Source organism: Rhea americana, unplaced genomic scaffold, assembly GCF_003343005.1.
Source record: "Rhea americana isolate MKP2758 unplaced genomic scaffold, rheAme1 scaffold_96, whole genome shotgun sequence".
NCBI lineage: Eukaryota > Metazoa > Chordata > Aves > Rheiformes > Rheidae > Rhea > Rhea americana.
In genome coordinates, this window is record NW_028187155.1 from 404,830 (window position 1) to 426,615 (window position 21,786).

Genomic DNA, 21,786 nt, shown 5'->3' on the forward strand with positions numbered 1-21,786 from the left:
CCAGGGGCTCCCAAGGGCAGCACTGGGCAGGGACTGGGGGGCCCCTTTTGAAGTCCTCTCCCCCGAACCCATCCATGCCCACCCCCCTGCTCCCACCTCCCCACGGCCAGACCCTCCGCTCCTCGGCTCGGCACCCCTGCTAGAAACCAGCGCCCACTGCAGCCGGCACCGGCTGCTGGAGGGAGGCTGGGGAGGGGGCTGGGGGGGGGGAGGAGAATCATTCTGAGATGCCCATAGGGTCGGGGTCCTTTTTGCACACACGCAGCACAACACAGCACGATTTGGCACCCCGCAGTGCAACACGACCCAGCCCGGCGCGACGCAACCCGAGGAACCCAACCCAAGCCAACGCAACGCCGCCCAACGCAACCCAACCCAACGAAACCCCGCGCAGCGCTCCCCAAGCCCGCACAACACAACGCTCTCCCACTCAAACTCCCCGACAGCCCTCCTTCCCCAAGCTGCCACTCCCCCCAGGTTTGGGGAGCCCTGTGTCACCCCCCCTCCCYGCCTCGGGAAGGCAGGTCACAGTGTGGTGTGGGACTTGGCTTTCTGGACCACCCCAGAGTGGGTGCTCTGCTGGGCACCTCAGGACTGGGATGGTGCTGCGCCGGGGGTGAAACACGGCTGGGACTAGGCAGGTAGGAGCCTGTTCTGGGCACCGGTGGGGCTGGCAAGGAGGCAGATGGGAGAGAGGACTGCCACTGATCTCCTGGCACCACAGTCCCAGTGCCACCAGTGGAGTGTACAGACAGGGACTGGGATGCAGACAGTGATGACAGCAAGCAGCCTTCTTGCTCCTCCCAGAACACCCCTAAATCACATCATCTGCCTTTTCCAGGCACTTCCTGACTCACCCGGGTGCCATCCACCACCTTCTCGGAGCAGACGTGGTTCCAGCATGAACCACAAGGCACCTGCGCCCGCCACCCGCCTGCCCTGAGCCCCCCAGCGCTGCTCACTGCAAACCCCAGTGCCTAGCCATGGAGAAGACCTACTCACTGACAGCACACTATGATGAGTTTCAGGAGGTGAAGTACGTGAGCAAGTACCAAAGCGGCACCCTGCCCAATGGCTTTGCCCTCCAGCTGGGTACTGGGGCCAAGAAGCGCCGTGGGGGGCTGCCGCGCTGGAGCCGCCGGGAGATCTGCCTCCTCTCCGGGCTGGTGTTCGCTGCAGGGCTCTGCGTCATCCTCACGTGCATGTTGGTCCTCAAATACCTGGCGGCTGAAGGGGACAGCTACTGCCTGGAGGGCTGCCAGGAGAAGAAGGCCTTCTTGCGGGCATCCAGGTTCCTCAGCGCCAACATGGATGCCACCATCGACCCATGCCAGGACTTCTACTCCTTCGCTTGCGGCGGGTGGCTCCGGCGGCACGGCATCCCCGAGGACAAGCTGGTGTACGGCACCATCGGGGCCATCGCGGAGCAGAACGAGGCGAAGCTGCGGGCGCTGCTGAGCCGCCCCGTGCGGCGGCGTGCCCGCGCCTCGGCCGAGAGGAAAGTCAAGGAGTTTTTCCGCTCRTGCCTGGACCGGGCTGAGATCGACCGGCTGGGCCCGCGGCCCATGCTGGAGGTGATCGGGGAGTGTGGCGGCTGGGACGCCACGCCAGGCCGCGGCGACCTCAACGAGCTGCTCTACAAGACTCAGGGGGTCTACAGCGCCGCGGTGCTCTTCTCGCTCACCGTCAGCCTGGACGACAGGAACACGTCGCGCTACGTCATCCGGGTGAGGGCAACCAGCACGCTGCTCGCGGCGGGGGCTCCTGCCAGGGCCGGTGCCTCCCCTGGGTGACCTGCCTGCGTGGCTGTCACTGCTGCTGTCCTCGCTGCGGGTGGAGATGCGGGTGGCGTTGGGATGGGGACAGCCCAGGGTGCCCTGGTGCCACTGCCTGGAGCTGGTGCCCCTCACCTCCCCACCATGGGACCTCGACGCCAGGCTGCCCTGGGTGTGGGCAGTAGGGCGCTGAGCCAGGGCAGGTTGTCACCCCTTGGATGGGTGTGGGGGAGATGCAGGCAAGGGGACGTATGGGGCGGTGTGGTGCTGCCCACCTCGGTGCTGGTGGGAAAGCCCCATGGGCTGCAATCCCTGAGTGCCYTGCAATCGAGCCCCTCACCCTGGCATTGCGGTGGTCACCTGCACCCCAGGGACTCAAGCCCAGTTCCATGCTGGGGAATTTCCCCATGGCTTTGCCAGCCTTCCCCTCTGYCCCCAACCCACATCCCTTACCTGCGGTGCAGTTGGGGGCACATGGGCTTTGTCTGGGTAGCCAAGTGTCAGATGCCCTCCGTGGGCACAGGTAATGGGGGTGGGCACAGTGAGGCCACCATGGTGGGTGCAGCAAGGACACAGTGGGGGCATGGCAGGGCCATGGTGATGGGTGCAGCAGTGGGCATGGTGATGGACATAGCGGGGGCACGGTGGAGACAGGATGGTGATGGGCACTGGGGGGCCACAGTAGTGGGCACAGCTGGAGTACAGCAGGGGCATGGCACTGAGTACAGCAGGAGCACAGCGGTGGCACCGTGGGGGGCATGGCGGGGGCATGGAAGAGCACAGTGATGACATGTCAGGGGCCCAGCGATGGCACGGCAGGGACAGTGATGGGCACGCCCAGGACACAGTAAAGGCCCATCAGGGAGCCGGCAGTGCACACAGCGGGGACACGGTGACGGCATGGCAGGGACGCGGTGACAGGCACCGTGGGGGGCATGGTGGGCGCACAGTGATGGTGCAACTGTGGGCACAGCAGGGACACGGTGCTGGCACAGTGGGGACACGATGGGGGATATGGTCGTGGGCACATGATGGTGGGCGCAGCTCGGACCCCCCCCCCATCTCCCTGTTCCCTGTGAACCTAGGGGAGGGGCTGAGGGACCTGAGTGTGAGTGTGAGTGTGAAGCAGGTGTTTGTGTGCCGGGCAGTGGGAAGGAGAAAGGGTGCGAAGGGTGTGTGCGTGTGTGAGTGTGTGTACGCTAGAGGGAGCATGTGTCACGGGGAAAGGTTTGGTGCGTCTGGTGGGGTGTGATCGGGAGGGAGCAGGTGTGGGGCGGGTGTGATGATAGGGTGTGGGGGGGGAGACGAGATGAATGTGACCTGCAGTGTGTGGTGTGTGTGTGTGTGTGTGTGTGTGTGTGTGTGTACACGCGTGTGCATGGAGAGGGCATAAGGCAGATGGTATGTCTATGTGTACAGGTGTGATGGGGGTGTGAGCAGGCACAGGCGAGCGTGTTAGGGCTAGGTGACGGCAGTGTGTGTGTGCGTGTGTGTGTGTGTGCATGAAGGGCTTTATTGCACATGTGTGCACACACGCGCAACAAAGCCGTGYGTCCGGCTGTGCGCAGGGGGTGTGAACAGCAGAGGGCTGCGAGCCTGTGCCCCGCACCTCATCCCTGCTGCTCCCCACAGGATCCCCATGGGGCAGGCAGGGAGCAGCCTGTGGGGCAGATGTGGGGCAGGGGCAGGCCATGGGGCTGTGCGCCCGGCGCTCCAAGCCCACTGCAGGCTGCCGATCATAGCTGCAGCACTGCCTAGCAGGAGGGAAACTGAGGCATAGGGAGGGGCACAACAGCCCACTCGTGCCTGGGGCTGACCCATGGCACCATCACCCCACTGCACCCTGAAATGCCAGGCTGATGGCACTGCTGGGGGAAAGGGGAGGATGCCCACCCTGACGGTGGGATTGGGTCTCTCTGCCATTACCCAGCCGCTTCCTGCACCCTTGGTGACAAAGAGGGGGGACGGCCACAGGCCTACGGTGAAGGGTAGGGGAGCTGAGGCCCACTGGTGTCTGTGCCGGGGRAGAGGCACCCAGGGGTGCCCCTGTGCTAGGGGAGGGTCCCCAGGGTGTTGTTTTGAGGTCTCTGCTCTGTGCAGCCTTGCAATAGCCCTGCACCTTGTCCAGCACAGCCCCCACCTGGGCTGCACTGGCTGCACTCGGGGGGGGGGGGAGGGTCTGCTCACCCTCTACCCCGTCTCCTCCAACAGATTGACCAGGATGGGCTGACGCTGCCTGAACGGACCCTATATCTGGGGCAGGATGAGGAGAGCGAGAAGGTGAGGCGGGCACAGGGACACCCAGGACTTGGCAAGTGCCTGGGCACCCAGCGCAGGGAGGCTGCTGGAGGGCACCCTGCCCTCCAGGCAGCATCCACAGTGGTGCTGAGGGGCGAGGGTGCCTGCTGGGTGTTGCATGGTGGCATTCATCGGCCCTTCCGTTGGTGCAGATCTTGGCAGCGTACCGGGTGTTCATGGAGAGGCTGCTGACCCTCCTGGGGGCTGAGCATGTGGAGCAAAAGGCCCAGGAGATCCTCCAGCTGGAGCAGCACCTTGCTAACGTGAGGCAGGAGGGGCCCTGGGCTTTGGGGGGCCCTGGCCAGACCTTGGGGACCCACATGCACAAGTCTTGGGGACTTCTGCCCCTTGAGGACTCCAGTCTCAGCTCTTGGGGCACCCACTCTAGCTCCTTGAGGATCCTCTTGCCCAAGGGAGGGGAGCCCACCCCATCTTTTGAGGATTCCCCTGCCCAGCCCTTGAGGCAACCACCTCAGCCCTTTGGGGACCCTCCTACCCAGGCCCTGGCGACCTCAGCCCCTRGAGACCCTCACATCCAGTCATCAGGGACCACAACAATAGGGAACTGCTATGACCAGCCCTTTGGGGTCACCCCACATCCAGCTGTTGGGGACCACAGTCCCTTGGGGACTCTCACACCCAGTCCTTAGAGACACTAGGCCTTGGAGACCCCCACACTAGCCCTCAGRGACCCCAGCTCCTTGGGGACCCCCATGTCCCACCCCTGCGGACCCCAGCCCTAGCTTTTGGGGCACCGCTGGAAGCACAAGGGGGCACGGAGCAGCGAGCCGGGAGGGGTGTGGGTCAGCAGCCCCTTTTGCCGCGGAGCTATTCCTTCCCCCGGTTGYGTGGCAGTGATGGCCATGCCCACCCTGTACAGATCACGGTGTCCGAGTACGATGACATGCGGAGGGATGTCAGCACCATGTACCACAAAGTGACCCTGGGCGAGCTGCAGCGCATCACCCCCACTGTGAGCACTCCTGAACCCACCCTGCCACCCCACATCCCCTGCCTGCCCCATAGTCCCCAGCTGCCCCATACCCACCCCATGTTCTTCCCTACTGCCAATCCTGTGACCCCTAGTGCTATCCCATAGCCTGAGTAACACAGCACAACTCCCAACCCAGTACCTCAGTGCCCCCAGAAATGTCCCCTCTGACCCAGCTGCCCCTCAACAGTCTGGGGGCCAAAAATTCATCCTGCACTTTCTGAGTGCCAGGGAGCAGCCTGAGGCCTAGGCTTTGCTCCTGAGGGAAGGAGTTGTGGAAGGCTGGAAAGCCTGGAGTGGTCTTGCTRGGGGTGACATAGAAGAGGGATGTCCCCATGCCTGCGCTGACAGTGCCCCTCGCCCACCCTGCCAGCTCAAGTGGAAGCGCTTGCTGGACCGCATCTTCCACGACAACTTCTCGGAGGACGAGGAGGTGGTGCTGCTGGCCACYGACTACATGCACAAGGTGTCCAACCTCATCCGCGTGACACCCAGCAGGTGAGGGGTGCTGATACCCCCTGTGCCCTGAAGTCATCCCACACTGGGACCACTGGCATCACCCTGCCTGGCTGTGGGACCTCTCACATGGCAGCCTCTTGCCCTGGCTCAGCGATTGCCCTTGTAATCCCCCTCCAGATGCTAGGCTGTGCCCCAAATGTCTGTGTTGTGTGGACCCACCACCACTTATGGACAACCCTGGGCACAAGACTGATGCCAGGGCTGCTTTGCCCCAATATTTATTTGGTGTTTCTCTGCTGCTGGCCATGGAGTGGGAAGGGTTGTGGGGTGGCACCTTGCTCAGCCTGGCAGGGGATTGGGGATATRTGGGGKGGGGGGSCTGGTCCCTCCATCACCTCCATCCCAGGGATGCCAGGCCTGGCTTGGAGACCTCAGGAAAACTCCTGGCAGATGGACTACCACGGGCCCTACAGCAGGCTGGTAATGTCCAGCTACCCATTAACTGCCCCCTCATGCTGCTGATCACCAAACTCCTCATGCAGTGGTGCCTGCTGTGGGATGAYACACATTGCCGGTCTGTTCCTGGGCACCCATTGGACATGGCCACCCCCATGGCTTCCTGGGACTCAAGAAACTGGGCTGGGTGATGTGCCCCTGGGCACAAGCTCCCCATGTGGTGTCTGCATGCCTACCAAGGTGCCTAGCTTGGGGGGGGGCTGATCCTAGCCTCCCCTTGGCTAGGATCCTGCACAACTACATGCTGTGGCGCATCGTAGTGGTGCTGAGCGAGCACCTCTCAACGCCTTTCCGTGACGCCATCCACGAGCTCTCCAAGGAAATGGAGGGCAATGAGAAGCAGCTCGAGCGGGGCAAAATCTGTCTGAGCCAGGCCAATAAGCACTTCGGCATGGCCCTGGGTGCCCTCTTCGTCGAGGAGTACTTCTCCTCTGCCAGCAAGGCCAAGGTAGGTGGTGCTGCCCATGGGTATGGAGCTACATTCCCTCACCAAGGTGTCTACTGCCACTGTGCACCCTGAGAAGGCTGGTGCACCAAAAATGCTCAGGCTCACATCCTCCCTTGGGACCAGGGGTGACTTGCTCAAGGCAGTGCTCTCCAGTGACACCAGCAGGCACCCCTAGACACCATGGCAATGACCTGGCTGATGGCATGGAGGGGGTTGATGGGTGGCAAAGATGCTGTGGTGGACGTGTGGCCTGTAGTGACCTGCTATGGGTCCTGCCATAGGTGCAGCAGCTGGTGGAGGACATCAAGTACATCCTGGACCAACGCCTGGATGAGCTGGACTGGATGGATGAGGAGACACGCAGCGCAGCCAGGGCCAAGGTACCAGCGGCAGACGGGGGCACAGAGGCCCTCGTGCCTCAACCATGAATGAGCAAGTACCCCTGCCTCCCCCCACCCCCACCAGCTCCAGGGCAGCAGGGGTTGGGGGGGGGGTCCCTATCTAGCTGCCCACTCTCTCTGCAGCTCCAGTACATGATGGTGATGATCGGCTACCCTGATTTCCTGCTGACACCGGAGGCCATTGACAAGGAGTATGAGGCAAGACTTGGCTCTGGGTCTTGCAGGGGCATGGGCATATGGGGTGTGTGTGTGTGTGGGGGGGAGGGGTAGATGGCCCTCACATCTGCTTTGGTGCAGTGCAGCTGTGGGACCCAGAGCCACCAGGATGGGGATGCTCTGCCCCTAAACAAGCTATTCCCCACTAGCTCACCAGGACCACCTCTCATACGGCCATGGCCATGTGGGCAGTGTCATGCTGTCCTGGGGTCCAGGCTGAAGTCCCCTTCCCCACACCCAGGGCTCAGCTCCATCCTCACCATGGGGCTGGGGGTGCTCCTACCCCTGTGTGGCCCAAGGACCTCGGGGAGGTATCAGAGACATAGCAGCCCGTGCAGGCACACCCGCGCAGGATGGTGGCATGAGAACACACGGTGCATGGACTTCCCCTCCAGGGACAGGGGACACACACATGTGCCATGTGCAGCCCATGGCCACAACCCCACATCCTGTCCCCAAATCTCCTGGGAGTGAGGGGGACACCCCAGCCCTACTCCCCACATGCAGGAGCTTGGGAATAGGTGGGTCCCCCTGACGTGGTTGTGTCCTGCACCCCCACAGTTTGAGGTGGACGAGAAGACCTATTTCAAGAACATCCTGAACAGCATTGCCTTTGGCATCAAGCTCTCAGTGAAGAAGATTCGGCAGGAGGTGGACAAGTCTGCGTGGGTATCACGGCACCCGGGGGGCATGTGGGTGGCAAAGATACAGGGCATGGCACAGCCCCACTGAGGCCCACGTCCCGTGCCCCCAGAGCAGCACCACGTGGGGCGTACGCAGGAGGGCAGAGTGCGAACTCCCCAGCGATGCCAGGGGTGGCATTTCCCCTGGGTGCCAGCACAGCCTGTTCTCTCTGTSTCTCCTTGCAGGTGGCTGCTGCCCCCCCAGGCGCTAAACGCCTACTACCTGCCCAACAAGAACCAGATGGGTAAGGCATTGCCACCCGGCCSTGCCAGCCTGGGGCCTGGCACAGGGGCCACTGGCCAACTGGGCCCAGCCCCCTGTGGGAGGGAGGTGTGTGGGGGGGCACCAACCATGGGGCAAGGAGAAGGCACTGGGGGTGAGCTTGGTGCAGGGTGCTCCAGCACAAGCCATGCTGTGGGTGGGCAGGGGGCAGGGGGCCCCCTCTCTGCAATGCTCTCCTGTGTCCCCAGTGTTCCCCGCTGGCATCCTGCAGCCGACACTGTACGACCCTGAATTCCCACAGTGAGTAGGGGRCTGGGGCACGGGTGGGTGGTGCCAGGGCAGGGTATGGGGCTGGGGGAGGAGGCCCCACCATCCTGGGGGTACTGCCAGCAGTACGCCCTCCACTATCTCAGCTCTCYCCACCGCCAACAGGTCGCTGAACTATGGTGGGATTGGCACCATTATCGGGCATGAGCTGACCCATGGCTATGACGACTGGGGTGAGCGATCCCTACCCTGTCCTGGGGCAGCAGGTGGGTGGCAGGACACTTGGGTCCCTTGGCATGACCTGTGGTGGTGGTTGCCTTGGCAGGGGGACAGTATGACCGGCATGGGAACTTGGTGCACTGGTGGACGGAGAGGTCGTACAGCAAGTTCCTGAAGAAGGCACAGTGCATCGTCAATCTCTACGACAACTTCACCGTTTATAACCAGCGGGTGAGACCTCCACYTCGCCCACCAGCTGCTGCTCAGGCATGCTGGGGGTCCCCACCGCAGAGAGTTTGCTCCCTCCCTAGAGCCAGGTGCCCACAAAGAGAATATGCTTGTGCCCGGCTCTGAGACCCAACAACTCATCACACCTCAGCTGGGATACTCAAACCTCTGGACGGGGGAAACTGAGGCACCTCCTTGGTGCTGGCATGATGAAGGGGGAGTGCCTGGCCTAGGGCCATCTCTGCTCACTCTGTGTCTCTTCTCCTGGCAGGTGAATGGCAAACACACGCTGGGGGAGAACATCGCTGACATGGGGGGGCTCAAACTTGCCTACTATGTAAGTCCTCCTTCCCTCCCCCCCCACCCCCGGTAGGGGGAGAAGGCCTGGTCCTGCCAGTGGGGGGCGCAGGGGGCTGGTGCAGCTTTGGGGTGGTACCCATGCCATGCTCTTGCTCYCCAGGCCTACCAGAAATGGGTGCGGGAGCATGGTCCCGAGCACCCCCTGCACCATCTGAAATACACCCATGACCAGCTCTTCTTCATCGCCTTCGCYCAGGTGAGCCTGCACCCATGGGGTGGGAGCATGTACATGGCATGCGCCAGGATGGGGGACATCCTGGGGGGGGGGGCAGCAGCCCCACAGGAGAGGGCAAAGGGACTCTGGTGCCCTAGGCCCCATGGGCACAGCCGCCCACCCTCCCAGGAGCCCCCCAATAACAAACGCACCCTCACGCTCTCCCAACCCAGCAAACACGTGCAGCCCCCGAGCTCGCAGGAGACCCTACAACAACAAGCGCAACCAGGGGCTCATTGCCCTAAYGCCCCGGCAGCCAGCAGGGCCGGCGCGCCCCGTCGGGCACCCCTGGCTGGCTCACCCCTCCCCGGGCCTTTCTTCCCCTGCAGAACTGGTGCATCAAGAGGCGATCCCAGTCCATCTACCTGCAGGTGCTGACGGACAAGCATGCCCCGGAGCACTACAGGTACCCGGCCCTGAACCATGGGCAAAGCACGCGCTGCTGCAAAGCAGGGGTGGTGGTGGCCGGGGGGGGGGGGCAATTGTCCCCTTGTGGGTGCTGGGGAGAGCATGAAAGGGTTAAACCTGCAAGTGTGGGGTGGCATTGCGAGTGGGGAGGCGCACGGGCAAGGGAGAGGCAGGAGGGACGGGGGAGGCAGAGCCGGGCAGCAGCAGGGCCGGGGCGGGGGGTGCCCAGCTCTGAGCCCCCCCACCTGCATCTCCCGGCAGGGTCCTGGGCAGCGTCTCGCAGTTCGAGGAGTTTGGCCGGGTTTTCCACTGCCCCAAGAACTCGCCCATGAACCCGGCTCACAAGTGCTCGGTCTGGTGAGGAGGAAGCCCCCGGCGGGCGCGCAGACGTGCCGCCCTGCACCCGCTCCCCTCCCTATCCCCCGCGCCTGTCCCCCCTCCTGCTTTACGGGCAAAGGGGCACCCCCGGGTGACGGAGAGAGGCTGGAGGGAGGCAGAGGGAGACACCCGGGGTTGGTGCCAGCTCCTCTCCAGAGCCGTCCTCTCCTGCCCGCTCCCTTCCCACCCGGCAACCAAGGATCGTGTCGGACGCAGCTGCGTCCTGGAGTCCCCGGGCAGAGGCAGGACACCTCCAGACACCCCCTTTTCCATCCACCCATCCCAGACCCTTCTCCAGGCCCCAAAACATCCGGCACAGCCCTGGGCACAGCACCGCGGCCCTCCCCGGTTGGGGCAGGGAAAGCTGTACCAGACTCCTCGGGGCCGCCCGGTGCTCCCTGCCCTCTGCCCGGCTTCTCCTCCCCGGGGAAAACCCCGGTGCTGGCCCCGTCCTGCCCCCCAAGCAGCCCTCCGGCCGGGGGGCRTGCACGGCACGGCTGGGCTTCGGCAACGCCGGGTGCACGGGGAGCGGCGGCGCTTGGCTGCGCRCTGTGTTTTTCGCCGCTCTTCTCCGGTCAATAAAGCGCTGGAMACGCAGGGCGCCCGCGCGGCGCCGCGTCCGCCCCGCTGCCCGGCATCACGGCTCACGTTTATTAAAGGCCGAGCTCCCCGCGCGCGGCGAGCGGCCCCCGCCGCCCCCAAGAGCCGCCGGCGCCGCGTCCACGGGGGCCGCGGGGCTACGAGAAGAGGGGCGGCAGGAGGAGGAGGAGGGCCGCGAGCGGGGCCAGGGGGCCGGGGCGGGCGCGGGGGGCCGAGCCCCGCTGGCGGCACGAGCCGTAGGGCTCGAGGCAGGCGGCGTAGGCCATGGCGTGCGCCACGTAGGTCTGCTCCTGCACGCCGTGGAAGAGGTGCGCCATGGGGCCCTTGGCCAGGATGGCCACGTCCTCGCCGCCGTGGGTCTCGGAGGTGAGGGGCACGGCCGCCTGCTGCCGGTAGTCGAACAGCTCTGGGGAGGGGAGAAGGGAGATGAGGGGAGGGTGGCGCAGGCCCCCCGGCCCCATCCCGCCGCCCCCGTGTGCTCACCGGCCGTGCTGACGTTCACGTCGTCCCGGCCTGGAGCCGCCTGGTAGCCGGGCCCGTTCCCGTACAGGATGGACGTGTAGCTCTTCTGGTCCGAGGCTTTGCTGGGGGCCAGGCCTGCGGAGGGGACACCGGGGGGGTGACCAAGCCTCCCCTGGCACAGCCAACGTGCCCCCCCCGGGCGGGCAGCGCCCAGCGCCAGCCCCCATCCCGCTCTCGGCATCGCTCAAAGGATGCGTGAGAGCCAAGATGGTTGGGGACGGGAGGGAATCGGTGCCCCCCCTGGGCCGAGCCCGCCGCCTACCGAAGATGGAGCTGCCGCGCAGCGTGTAGCCGCCGAAGGAGAAGACGTGCGAGTGGTCGGCGGTGACCACGGTGAGGGTCTGGGCCTCGTCCACCAGGGCGCCCGCCCGCCCGATGGCGCGGTCGAACTCCACCGCCTCCGTCAGCGCCTTCTGGGCCGCGCCGTCGTGGTGGCCGTGGTCGATCCTGCCGCCTGCGGACCGGCGCCGCCGGTGGACCGGGGGCCGCCCCCGCCGCCGCCGGGCCCAGTCCTCCCAGCAGCGGGTGCCAGGAGGGATGAGGCCGCCCTGCTCCCGCGTGTCCGCCGGCTCCCGCCCGCCCCGGCGGCACCGGCCCCGACTTACCTTCCACGAAGAGGTAGAAGCCGTTGGGGTTCCTGCTCAGGACCTTGATGGCCGCCTCCGTCATCTCGCTGAGCGAGGGGTCCAGGGTGGTGTTGTGCGTCATGTTGTACTTGAGGTCGTTGGGCTCGAACAGCCCTGGGGGGGGGACACATGGAGTGGGGCCGGGCTCACCCACGCGGCCGAGCCTGGTGGGCGCCAGGGCCGGGGCGGGGTGGGGGGGCGGAGGGGGTCGTTACCCATCAAGTAATTCACTTCGGGGTTCGCGGCCGCCGCTAGCATCTCCGTCCTGTTCCAGGCATAGCGGGCGTCCTGCGGGCAAAGCCTGGGGGGGGTCAGCGGGCGCCGAGCCCCCCCCCCCCGGGGCGGCCATCACCGGAGCGGTGCCCCCCGCTGCGTCTCACCCACCGGCCTGCCCTTCAGCCACTCGTCGATGAGGTTGAGCCCGTCCTGGCGCACGCCGTTGGCGCTGGGGTAGCTGGGGTACTCGGGGTCCAGCGTGCCCGCGGGCGTCATGTACTGCCGGCCGCCCCCGAGGATCACCTGGTGGGGAGGAGAGCGGCCCGGCGTCGGGGAGGGTCCCGCGGCGAGGAGCGCGGCGGCGGCGGCGGCGGTGTGCCGCGGGGTGGGGGGGCTCACGTTGATGTCGACGTTGTGGACGAGCTGCCAGGCGATGTCCTTGCAGCCCTGGCTCAGGGCGGCCGCCGGCATGCTGGCGTCGGCGTACCAGTCGCGGTTCACCACGTGGGCGTAGGTGCCCGCGGGCGAGGCGTGCTGCACCCGCGTGGTCGTCACGATGCCCACCGCCTTCCCTGCCGCCCGCCGCCCGCCGTCAGGCTGCGCGCCGAGCCCCCCGGCCCCGGCGACGCCGGTGGGGGCGGTGGGAGGCCCCTTCTCCCCGTGATCCCCCACCCCTCCACCCCTCCGTTACCGGCTTTGTGGGCCCGCTCCAGCACCGAGATCACCTCGTTGCCCGCCGTGGTGTTGCACTGCGAGTAGCGGGCGGCCGCGCTCAGCCCTATCGTCCCGTAGTTGCCCTTCACGCCGCAGAGGTACGCGGTGGCCGTGCCCGCGCTGTCGGGCACCTGCCGGTCCACGTTGTAGGTCTGCCAAGGTGGTGGTGGGACACGGCTCAGCGGAGGAGGCTGCCGCTGGACGCACTCCCCCCAACGCACACCCCACTTCTGCTGGCGAACGGGGTGCCCCACGGGGCAAAGCCTTGTGCCCGCGGCCCCCGCCGTGCCCGGGGTGGAGGGCATCTACCTTGGAGAGCGCCACGTAGGGGAACGCGTCCACGGCGAGGGGTGTCTCGGGGCCCAGCYCCCCCTGCATTTGCCCCTTTAGGATCCGGGTGGCCGTGATGGTCGGGATCCCGAAGCCTGGGCGAGGAGAGAGAGGCCCCGCGTCGCCCTCCGGACTGGGCGCCCACCCCACCCCCCCCGTACCCCCGCGCCGCCCGGCTCCGGCTCCACAGGGCATCGGCCGTGCCTGCCGGGAGGTGCCCGGCAGCACTCACCGTCCCCGAGGAAGAGGATGAGGTTTTTGGCTTGGCTCAGCCTGGGCTGGAGCTGGAAGGAGGCTTCGATGGCCTCGGCTGCCTGCCTGTTCCAGAAGGATGGCTTCTCCTCCTCCGCTGCGAAGGGGCGGCTTCCCTCAGACCCGCTCCCCGGGACACCCCGCGTCCCTGGGCATCCCCGGGCCTGCTGCCTCCATCCGGCCCACGGGAAAACGCAGCAAGGAACCAAGCGGGATGGGGGCCAAAGCCACGGCGGGGGTGGGGACGGGGGATCCATAAGTGCACCTCTTATCCCCTCTCCCAGCCCCCAAAACCTTAATCCCTTTGGGAAACAAGCCCAAGGTCCCCAGGAAAGCAGGGATGTCCCATAGCACCCATCAACCCTCCCAGAGCTGTGCAGCCTCTGCTTCCCCCTGCCCCACCCCAGGGGCAGCCCATGCCCTGCCAGGTGCCCCCTTTCCCCCCAGGGAAAGCACCCTGGGCCCGTTCCTGCCTGGGATGACGGCGCTGCCGAACCCAGCCCAGATGCCCAGGCAGAGCGCGAAGGGTGCCAGGCGCTGCATGGTGGTATCTGGGCACCCGCCGCGGCCGGCAGAGCCTCCAGAGGTAGCAGAGCCTGGAGTGGGGGGAACTTTGGACTCGGATAAGAGGGGTGCGTGGTGGGTGTGGAGGGGCCAGGCCTTTCCCTGACAGCCTGGCGTCACGCTGGGCAGCCCGTGCAAAGGCCGTGGGGATGGGCTACCGACGCCTTTATACCAGTCTGGCCGATTGGTGGCCCAGGGGAGGTGGGTGGATGGATTTGGGGCTATAAACAGATGCAAGAGTGGGTGAGAGACCTGGCAGGGATCATTCAGCTCCCCGGACATGGTGCCGCAGTGCCAGGTGAGGAGGCAGCAGGGTCGTGCGTGCCGGGGATGCTCTGGCCAGGGCAGCACAGCGGGCAGGGCTGAGTGTTGGACCTGGGGCCGAGAGGGCATCAGGAGTCAAGCAACTCTGCTCTCTGTCCCGTGTTTCCCCAAGCACAAAATCCACTCACACGGACCTAAAGTCTCTGCTCAGCCTTTGCCAGGATGGTGACAATCCCAGTGCCAGGCTGCACCCCAACAGCTCRAAGCCCTACCAGTTCCCCCAGCCATTCTGCAGTGGAGGCCTCCTRACATCCAGGACTGAGGTTGGGGGGACATCTCCTCACCCTTGGTTCATTTCCTGCTTCGTCCTGATGCCTGCAGTGCTGTGGCATCCTGGCAGGGCCCATCAGCCATGACCAACAGGGGAAAGTGAGGCATGGGTGGCTCCTTAAGAGGTGGCCACAGCTGCAAACCTCTGGAGGGGAGATGAAGTTGAGTGACCTGAGTTTTATTGCATTTCCTGAGGCTGGCCACAGTGGAAACCTGGCCACTGAGATGGCAGATCGGGATGGGGACAACTGGGTTGAAGCACGGCTTTCAGCCCCCTGCCAAGTGGGAGGCAATGCAGAGGGCCAGAAGAACRAGCAGGGGCTGCGAGAAGCACCGGGAGCCGTGGGATGCCCTGCGGGACTCCCCACAGGCAGGCTCGGTGGTGTAGGGCTCGAGGCAGGCGGCGTAAGCCAGGACATGGGCGATGTAGTGCTGCTCCTGCACACCGTGGAAGAGGTGCGCCATGGGGCCCTTGGCCAGCACGACCACGTCCTCGCCGCTGTGGGTCTCTGACTCCAGGGGCACAGCTGCCTGCTGCCGATAGTCCTTGTCCTCTGGAAGAAGGCAAGAAATATGGGGCTGAGGGGGGCAGCATGCTCCCCAACCTGTTGTGGGGGAGTAGCTCCCTTCTCCCTGGCTTTGGGGTGATTCCTGCCCCGGTGGCACTGAGACCCCATGTGGCCATGGCCGCAGGATGCTGTCCCCAGCCTCCCCATCATCCCGTGCCCTCCTCCGCTCCCCAGCAGGCTCCTACCTGCAGCGGGGAGGCTGGCAGCCGGGCGGCCCCCGTCACGGATGCTGTAGCCAGGCCCGTTGCCGTAGAGGATGCTGGTGTAGGCTCGCTTGTCTTTGGCTTTCTTGGGGGCCAGTCCTGGCACCAGGTGGGGCAGAAGCACAGTCACCCCCAGTGCCTCTCCCCAGCACCCTGGCTTGGCTGGCTTAGCCTCCAGTGGAAGCAAAATGGAGGTGCTAAAGCAGAGAGACTCGCTACCCCTTGCCAGGACCCACCAAAGATGGAGCTGCCACGGATTGTGTCACCCCCGAAGCTGAAGACATGGGAGTGATCGGCTGTGACCACAGTGAGGGTGTCGGAGGGGTCTGTGAGCTCGTCTGCCCGTGCCACGGCCTGGTCCAGCATGATGGTCTCTGTCAGCGCCTGTTTTGCCCGGCCGCTGTGGTGGCCATGGTCAATCCTGCCACCTGCATGGGCAACATGGCTGTCACAGCCTCACCTACCGCACCAGGCCCTGGGGACTCCCACCCACCACCTGGGACCCACATTCCACCCTCTCTGCCCCCAGCTGAAGCTGCCTGGGGCTACTCATCTTCCACGAAGAGGAAGAAGCCATTAGGGTTCCTGCGGAGGATGCGAATGGCCTTTTCCGTCATCTCCACAATGGAGGGGTCTGTAGAGGTGTTGCGGTTCAGCTCATACTTCATGTCCTTGGGCTCGAAGAGGCCTGGAGGAGYGGAGCAGGGGATGGTGGTAGAGTGGCATGTCACAGCACCTGCTTCAGCTAGTGTCCTGCAGTGGAGTCCACACCGGCCCCGCTTTGTGCCATGGCAGCATCCCCAGAGCAGGAACAGGAGACATTGCCCATGATGCTGGCAGTGATGCTCTTACCCATGAGGTGGCTCACAGAGTCATCCTCAACCGCATCTAGGCCCTTCTTGTCCCAGACGTAGTGTGCACCCTGCCAGTGAGAACAGACACTGTGCCAATGGCTCACACCTACCCTGCGGTGCCCAGCACCTGCTCCCCTCCACCCTGGTTCAGGTACCTCCTTGGAGCTGAGCCACTCGGCGATCAGATCGAGGCCATCTTTCCTGATGCCATTCTGCGCTGGGTCGTCCGGGTACTCGGGGTCTGGGGTCTGCTTGGGRGTCATGTACTTCCGCCCACCACCCAGGATCACCTGACAGGGGACCAGAGAGCTGTGACCCGCACTGCCACCACTTGGGGGTCCCAGCACCAAGGAGTCTCAGCTCTGTAGCTCAATAGATGCCCTTCACATGTCCCTGGGTCACCCCTGTCCCCTGGGGGAGGRGGTGGTGGCCCAGCCTTGCCATGCCATGAGGTGCCAGCTCCCTGGCTCACATTGATGTCCGTGTTGTGCACCAGCTGGTAGGCRATGTCCTTGCAGCCCTCCCGCAGGGCCTCTTTGGGCATGTTGGCATCAGCATACCAGCTCCGGCTGACTGAGTGGGCGTAGGTGGCCCCAGGGGATGCATGCTGCACTCGTGTAGTTGTCACGATGCCCACGGACTTGCCTGCAACACGGGTCAGGGTTTACAGTCAGGCTGGATGGGGAGCCCATATGGCCCACCAAGGCAGGAGATGTCCCTTTCATGCTGGGCTGGGCTCTCCAATTGGGACACCTCACTGTCCGTACCTGCCAGCCTGGCCCGGTGCAGGATGGAGTCCACCTCGTTGCCGAAAGTGGTGTGGCATTTGCCGTAGACAGCTGCTCCGCTCAGCCCCAGGGTCTTGGCATTGGTCTTCACCCCACACAGGTAGGCAGTGCCTGTGCCAGCACTGTCGGGCACCTGCCGGTCGATGGTGTAGGTCTGCAAACCAGTAGAAGGTGAGGGCTTTGAACAGTGGGCAGCACGGGCACTGCCACCAGCACTGCCCCACTTACCTTGGCCAGAGCCACGTGGGGGAAGGTCTCCATGGCCAGGACACTGTCCTCACCCGAGCCACCGGCCAGCTGTCCCTGGTAGATCCGAGCTGCAGAGACTGTGGGCAGCCCCATGCCTGCAGGCACAGCAGAGCTGTGGGGCAGCAAAGGGCCAGGATCGGGGCCCAACCTTGCCCAGAGCCAGCAGGGGACCCCACAAGGGGCAGGAGGGAACCTTTCAACAGGACCACCCCAGGCCGAGCTGTGCCCTTCTTGTTCCACCATGGGACACTGTTGGGGAAATGTCCCCATCCCTCAGGCTCCAGGGCACCAGCCCCATCCTCTTGCCAGCTACTTCAGGGCACAGGTTTGTCCTCTCTCTGCTTCTGCTTTCCTGCTGATACCTAGAGGTGCTGAATGGCCTTGGCCACTGCCATGCCTGTGAGCCAAAGGGCCTGACAGGGACCCACATCGCTGTCCAGCAAGACAGAGTTGGGCTGACCCAGCACCCAGTGTCCTGGTGTCACCACCCCTGCAGCTCTGAGCTACCACACTCCAAGAAGGGCTGAGCAAAGGCCCCAGGCACCAAGGCCCTGTCTGAGGTCAAGACTCAAAGACTGGAACAGCCAAGGGAAAGGGGGAGGGGGAAGAGAAAGAGGTGTTGGCTGGGGAATAGCCCTATTCGCAGAGAACAGGCCCTGAGGGAGCTAGAGAATGAGTCAGATTCCCCCTCCCCCTTTCCWTCCCCAAGGCTCAGAGATGCTCCAGCCTCCTTGAGCACCCCAGGGACCAACACACCCCTTGCTGCACTGGGAATCCCTTGTAAGAGCAAGCTGCCCAGCAAGCCATTGGGGAAACTGAGGCATAGGCTTGGGTGATGAGTTTGGGACCATGCCATGGGTCACAGCTGTGGAAATGCCTGGCTAGGGCCTGTCTCTGGGCTGGCTCTGTGTGTCGGCTCTTAGTTGGGCACCAGGAAGGTCCCTGAGACACCTCACATCCCTGATCCTGGGGACTCACCATCACCCATGAAGAGAATGATGTTTTTGGCTCGCCGTGTCACAGGCTGCAATGCAAGGGCCAACTCTAGCCTCCTTCTGGCCCCTTCATTCCAGTAGTCTGGTGTCTTCTCASTGCCTGGAGGTGAGCAGGGGGATGCAGGTGTTGGGGCTGTGCCCAATGCCAGAGGTACAGCCATGGGCATCCTGAGGGTCATCAGGGGAAAATCCCCTTGGCAGACCAAGGTGGCATCTCTACTCCAGCAAATTTAGCTCAAGTCCCATTCTCTAGGGGCCTCAAAGGCACCAGGAGCCATTTGGGGATCAGTCAAGCTTTTGGCAACCCCACTATTGTCCTGCATCCATCTGCAGAGGGGGAAACTGAGGCATGGTCTGGTTGTGAAGTGCCTCACACCTCTGCTGAGGGCACTGGACACCYGAGTGTCAGGCTCATGCAGCAAGTGTGCTAAGTATGGAAACCATGGCTGGCCATGGCTGTTGATTGCTTCATCCAAAACAACATGGCTAGTGGCACTGCTGGAGACGTGAGGGGGCTGCAGGGCTGGGGATGGCCAGGATCAGGACATGGCTCAGTCAGGGCTGAGACAAACCCCCTCAGAGGCTGGGGTCCCAAACCACCTTGAAACTTTTGACACAGCCAGGAGGGTTTGTTCTCACCGGGTGCCCAGGGCTAAGTCCCCACCATGGAGCAGGATAGTCCCATCCCGCTGGAGATCAGCCCGCTGGGGAGGCRACAGGGTGCCCTAGGGAAGCAGTAGCAGCTCCGGCACCTTCCTGCCCAGGGCTCCCACTCCCTAGCCCCCCACGGTCCCCATTTGAGCTCTCACCTGAGGCCGCGGTGGAGAGCTGGGCGAGGAGGCAGACGAGGAGGCAGCTCCCCGGGGAGAGCGGCTGCTCCATGCTGCCTGCCCTGGGGTCCCTCCCTGAATGCTGCCTGTGTCCACGGGCGGGGGGCAGCCCTTTATGGCCCTTCCCTGTCCCGACAGAGGGCTGAGCCCTGCTGCAGGCGAGACGACCGGCTGATAACATTCAYGGACTGTCTCCCAGCCCTGCCCAGGACCCTCCCAGTGTCCCCAGCCCTCCCTGGGACCATCCCCCCCAACACACACACTAAGGGCTGAAGGACCTGCAGCCTGTCCCTGGAGCAGGCAGGGCCTCTAAGGCTGTTTGGGGGGTCCCAAGGTCCCCCGGCTCCCATGCTGGCCAGGCTGCCATCTGCAGGGAGCCCTGGGGAGGAAGGGAGGGTGCAGGGCAAAGTGCTCTTGCTGTAGATATGCTAAGCCTGGGAGTTGGACTGGGCTGGATTTGACTTGTTTCCCTGGAGAGACAAATGCACAGCCCCAAGGAGGGAGGACACTGGGCTGACAGGCAGGAGGAAGACCTCTCACCTTGATTATCCATGTCCTCAGGTGCCCTCTCCCAGGGAACACAGTTACAGGCAGCCCAGAACATGCCCCTCTCACTGCTCCCTGCCAGAGGGCACCTTGGGGCAGCAACATGCCCTCTCCTGGGAGCAATCAGGGTACCAGCTCTCATCCCACACTGGGAAATACCTGCTATGGGGCACGGGGAAGAGTTCTGGTTCACCAAAGCCAGGTAAATAGCAGCAAACCCATGGAAGAACATGCTGGTTTGATCCTCTCCATTGTGTGAAGTTTGAGAGGTGACATCCCATGCTGAACACAGCCAGAGCACAGGAATGTGGGGCCATGGAACATGGAGCCACATGTGATTGCTAAAGGTCACCTGGAAGGACACTGTCAGCAGTACAAGCCACGGAGACTGCCAGTGATCACGAGAGCTTTTCCAGGTCACCAGCTCTCAGGGAATGTGTTGTAGATAGCCCTGATCCATCACAGGGCCAAAAACCTGTTCCYGAGCAGGGCAGTCTGGTTTGGGCAGTTCCCCATTGCTGCAAAGGGCAGCATTCAGATGCATCCATGCTGAGGCCACATTTGTCACCATGAACAAGCCAGAGTGAAGCAGCCCCCCTGGGTTCCTCTCCCTGCCTGGCATGACGGATCCACCCTCTCATGCCAGAAATCAATCCCTCCTCAGGCCTCGCGCACAATTGCTTGGCCCTGCAGGGATGATGAAGCAAGGCAGCGAGTGCTTTGTCTCCAGGGATATCCTGACAGCAGAGCTAAGCAATCTGTGAAGGGTCAGCCCCACCGGACATGACTACAGCTCACCAGGCTGCCTTGAGCACCCTGAAAGCAGCTGGATCCTCACCTCCACAGAAGGAGAGCCCAGCCTGCTCCACACCACCATGTTTCCAGGCTGCCTTAAACACAGGCCAAGTTGGCATGGACATCTGCCAGGAGGTCCTTGAGGCAGGAAGAAAGCGAAAAACTGAAGGGAGTCAAAGAGTTCTTGCTTGTTGGGAAGGACTTGGTCTCCTCTTACCCACGTGCCCATCCTGCAGCCCAGTGCCAGCCCCTGACCATGGTGAGCATCAGCTCTGGTGACAGCTGGGCGTGAGGTCTGGCATGGGACAGAGCTGACAGAGGACACAGGGACAGGCAGTAGGGAACGGTCCCAGGTGAGGGGGCTGGACACTTGCTCTCTTGAGTGGAAGAGAGAAGCGAGGACRTGGCTTGTGTTTTTCAGTGTCCCAGGACGATCTGTGCACGAATGCCAGAACAGGCCCTCTCCACAGCAGGCAGAGTGCAGCTCCGGCAGGAGGGTCCCTGAGCGGGATCAGGSTGGAGGCCGGGGTGTGAGTGGCTGCAGCAGACACCCAGAGGCTCCTAGTGAAGGATCAGACTAAGGGATTAGCTGCTGGAGCACGAGTCAGGAGCACACCTCTACCTGATCCCCCCCCCCAACACACACACAAACACCAGTCACCCTCCAGCCTAGCAAATACGGGGCTGGGGGAGGGCGGGCGACGCGGCCTGGATTTCACAACCGCCTGGGCAGCGGCAAGGAGGGGAAGGCGCAGGGCTGCCCGGGACATGAGTTATTGCTCTGATTTCTGGCTGGAGAATGTGGATGAGACAAAATAAAACCTGCACGCAGTCCCCCACRCGGCTGCTGACCTGGCTTTTATTACATGATACATAACCCAGCACRAAACCCTCTTGCACGGCCCCTCGGCCTCCTCCGACGTCAGCTCATCCAGGAACGTGGAGCCRAGCCTAAAGCGTAGCAACCCTTCTCTGTTCTTGCTCAGCCCTCACCACAGGCACCCAAGGTGGCAAGGGATTCTCACCCATTGCCTTAAAAAGCAAAAGAACCAAAAAACCATAAAGCTAAAAATATCTGAGAGTAGAAATGCTCTGTCCGGGGGGAGGKTCAGGCCCTGAGCCCTGCCCCCAGTCTGACAAGCTGAGTTAAAATCCAAACCAGAAATAAAATGACATTGGTTTAAAAATCAAACCCCTGAACTCTTTGTCAGTCCTCTCCGTCCCCCATGGGTGTCACTGCGGYGTTTAAGGCCTGGTTGGTTGCAAACTGTTGGCAGCAGGGAGCAAGTGGAGGCCAGACGCACTCACTTCTCTGAGCCCGGTCTCTTGATCACGGCGCTGTACTTGAGCGGGACACCATCYGACTTCAGCACGACCTCCACCAGCGTGAAAATGGTGATCACCTTCAGTGGAAGCAAAGAGCGAGAGAGAGAGAGGAGGGGGTTTCTCAGGTGG

At 63.7% G+C, this 21,786-nt stretch overlaps 4 protein-coding genes across 6 annotated transcripts in view; 1 reads left to right on the forward strand and 3 right to left on the reverse strand.

The window, feature by feature from the left end:
• The first annotated feature begins 615 nt into the window (after positions 1-615).
• ECEL1 (endothelin converting enzyme like 1) lies at positions 616-10,579 on the forward strand. The gene is made up of 18 exons (XM_085325112.1): positions 616-641; positions 842-1,727; positions 3,987-4,055; positions 4,226-4,336; positions 4,954-5,046; positions 5,438-5,562; positions 6,265-6,487; positions 6,769-6,867; positions 7,012-7,086; positions 7,666-7,769; positions 7,974-8,032; positions 8,259-8,310; positions 8,443-8,510; positions 8,603-8,727; positions 8,996-9,061; positions 9,185-9,280; positions 9,628-9,704; positions 9,968-10,579. The coding sequence occupies exons 2-18, from the start codon at positions 984-986 to the stop codon at positions 10,065-10,067; spliced, it is 2,286 nt and encodes a 761-aa protein (XP_085181238.1). The 5' UTR covers positions 616-641; positions 842-983; the 3' UTR covers positions 10,068-10,579.
• Positions 10,580-10,821: 242 nt separating this feature from the next.
• On the reverse strand, positions 10,822-13,887 carry LOC146584230 (intestinal-type alkaline phosphatase-like). The gene is made up of 11 exons (XM_085325105.1): positions 13,818-13,887; positions 13,325-13,441; positions 13,072-13,187; positions 12,740-12,914; positions 12,448-12,620; positions 12,217-12,351; positions 12,048-12,120; positions 11,812-11,946; positions 11,469-11,660; positions 11,168-11,281; positions 10,822-11,090 (listed from the first exon to the last, which is right to left on the reverse strand). The coding sequence occupies exons 1-11, from the start codon at positions 13,885-13,887 to the stop codon at positions 10,822-10,824; spliced, it is 1,569 nt and encodes a 522-aa protein (XP_085181231.1).
• Positions 13,888-14,769: 882 nt separating this feature from the next.
• On the reverse strand, positions 14,770-19,042 carry LOC146584231 (intestinal-type alkaline phosphatase-like). The gene is made up of 11 exons (XM_085325202.1): positions 18,970-19,042; positions 18,144-18,260; positions 17,145-17,260; positions 16,896-17,070; positions 16,601-16,773; positions 16,284-16,418; positions 16,127-16,196; positions 15,864-15,962; positions 15,511-15,702; positions 15,257-15,373; positions 14,770-15,056 (listed from the first exon to the last, which is right to left on the reverse strand). Exons 1-11 carry the CDS (start codon positions 19,040-19,042, stop codon positions 14,770-14,772), a joined length of 1,554 nt encoding a protein of 517 aa, XP_085181328.1.
• A 2,132-nt stretch (positions 19,043-21,174) lies between these two features.
• Positions 21,175-21,786, reverse strand: part of DIS3L2 (DIS3 like 3'-5' exoribonuclease 2) — a 202,211-nt gene continuing 201,599 nt past the window's right edge. For all 3 annotated transcript variants that reach the window (XM_085325058.1, XM_085325059.1, XM_085325060.1), the window contains exon 22: positions 21,175-21,734. In XM_085325058.1, coding sequence (XP_085181184.1) covers positions 21,636-21,734 — 99 coding nt within the window. In that variant the 3' untranslated portion in view covers positions 21,175-21,635. The remainder of the gene's footprint in view (positions 21,735-21,786) is intronic.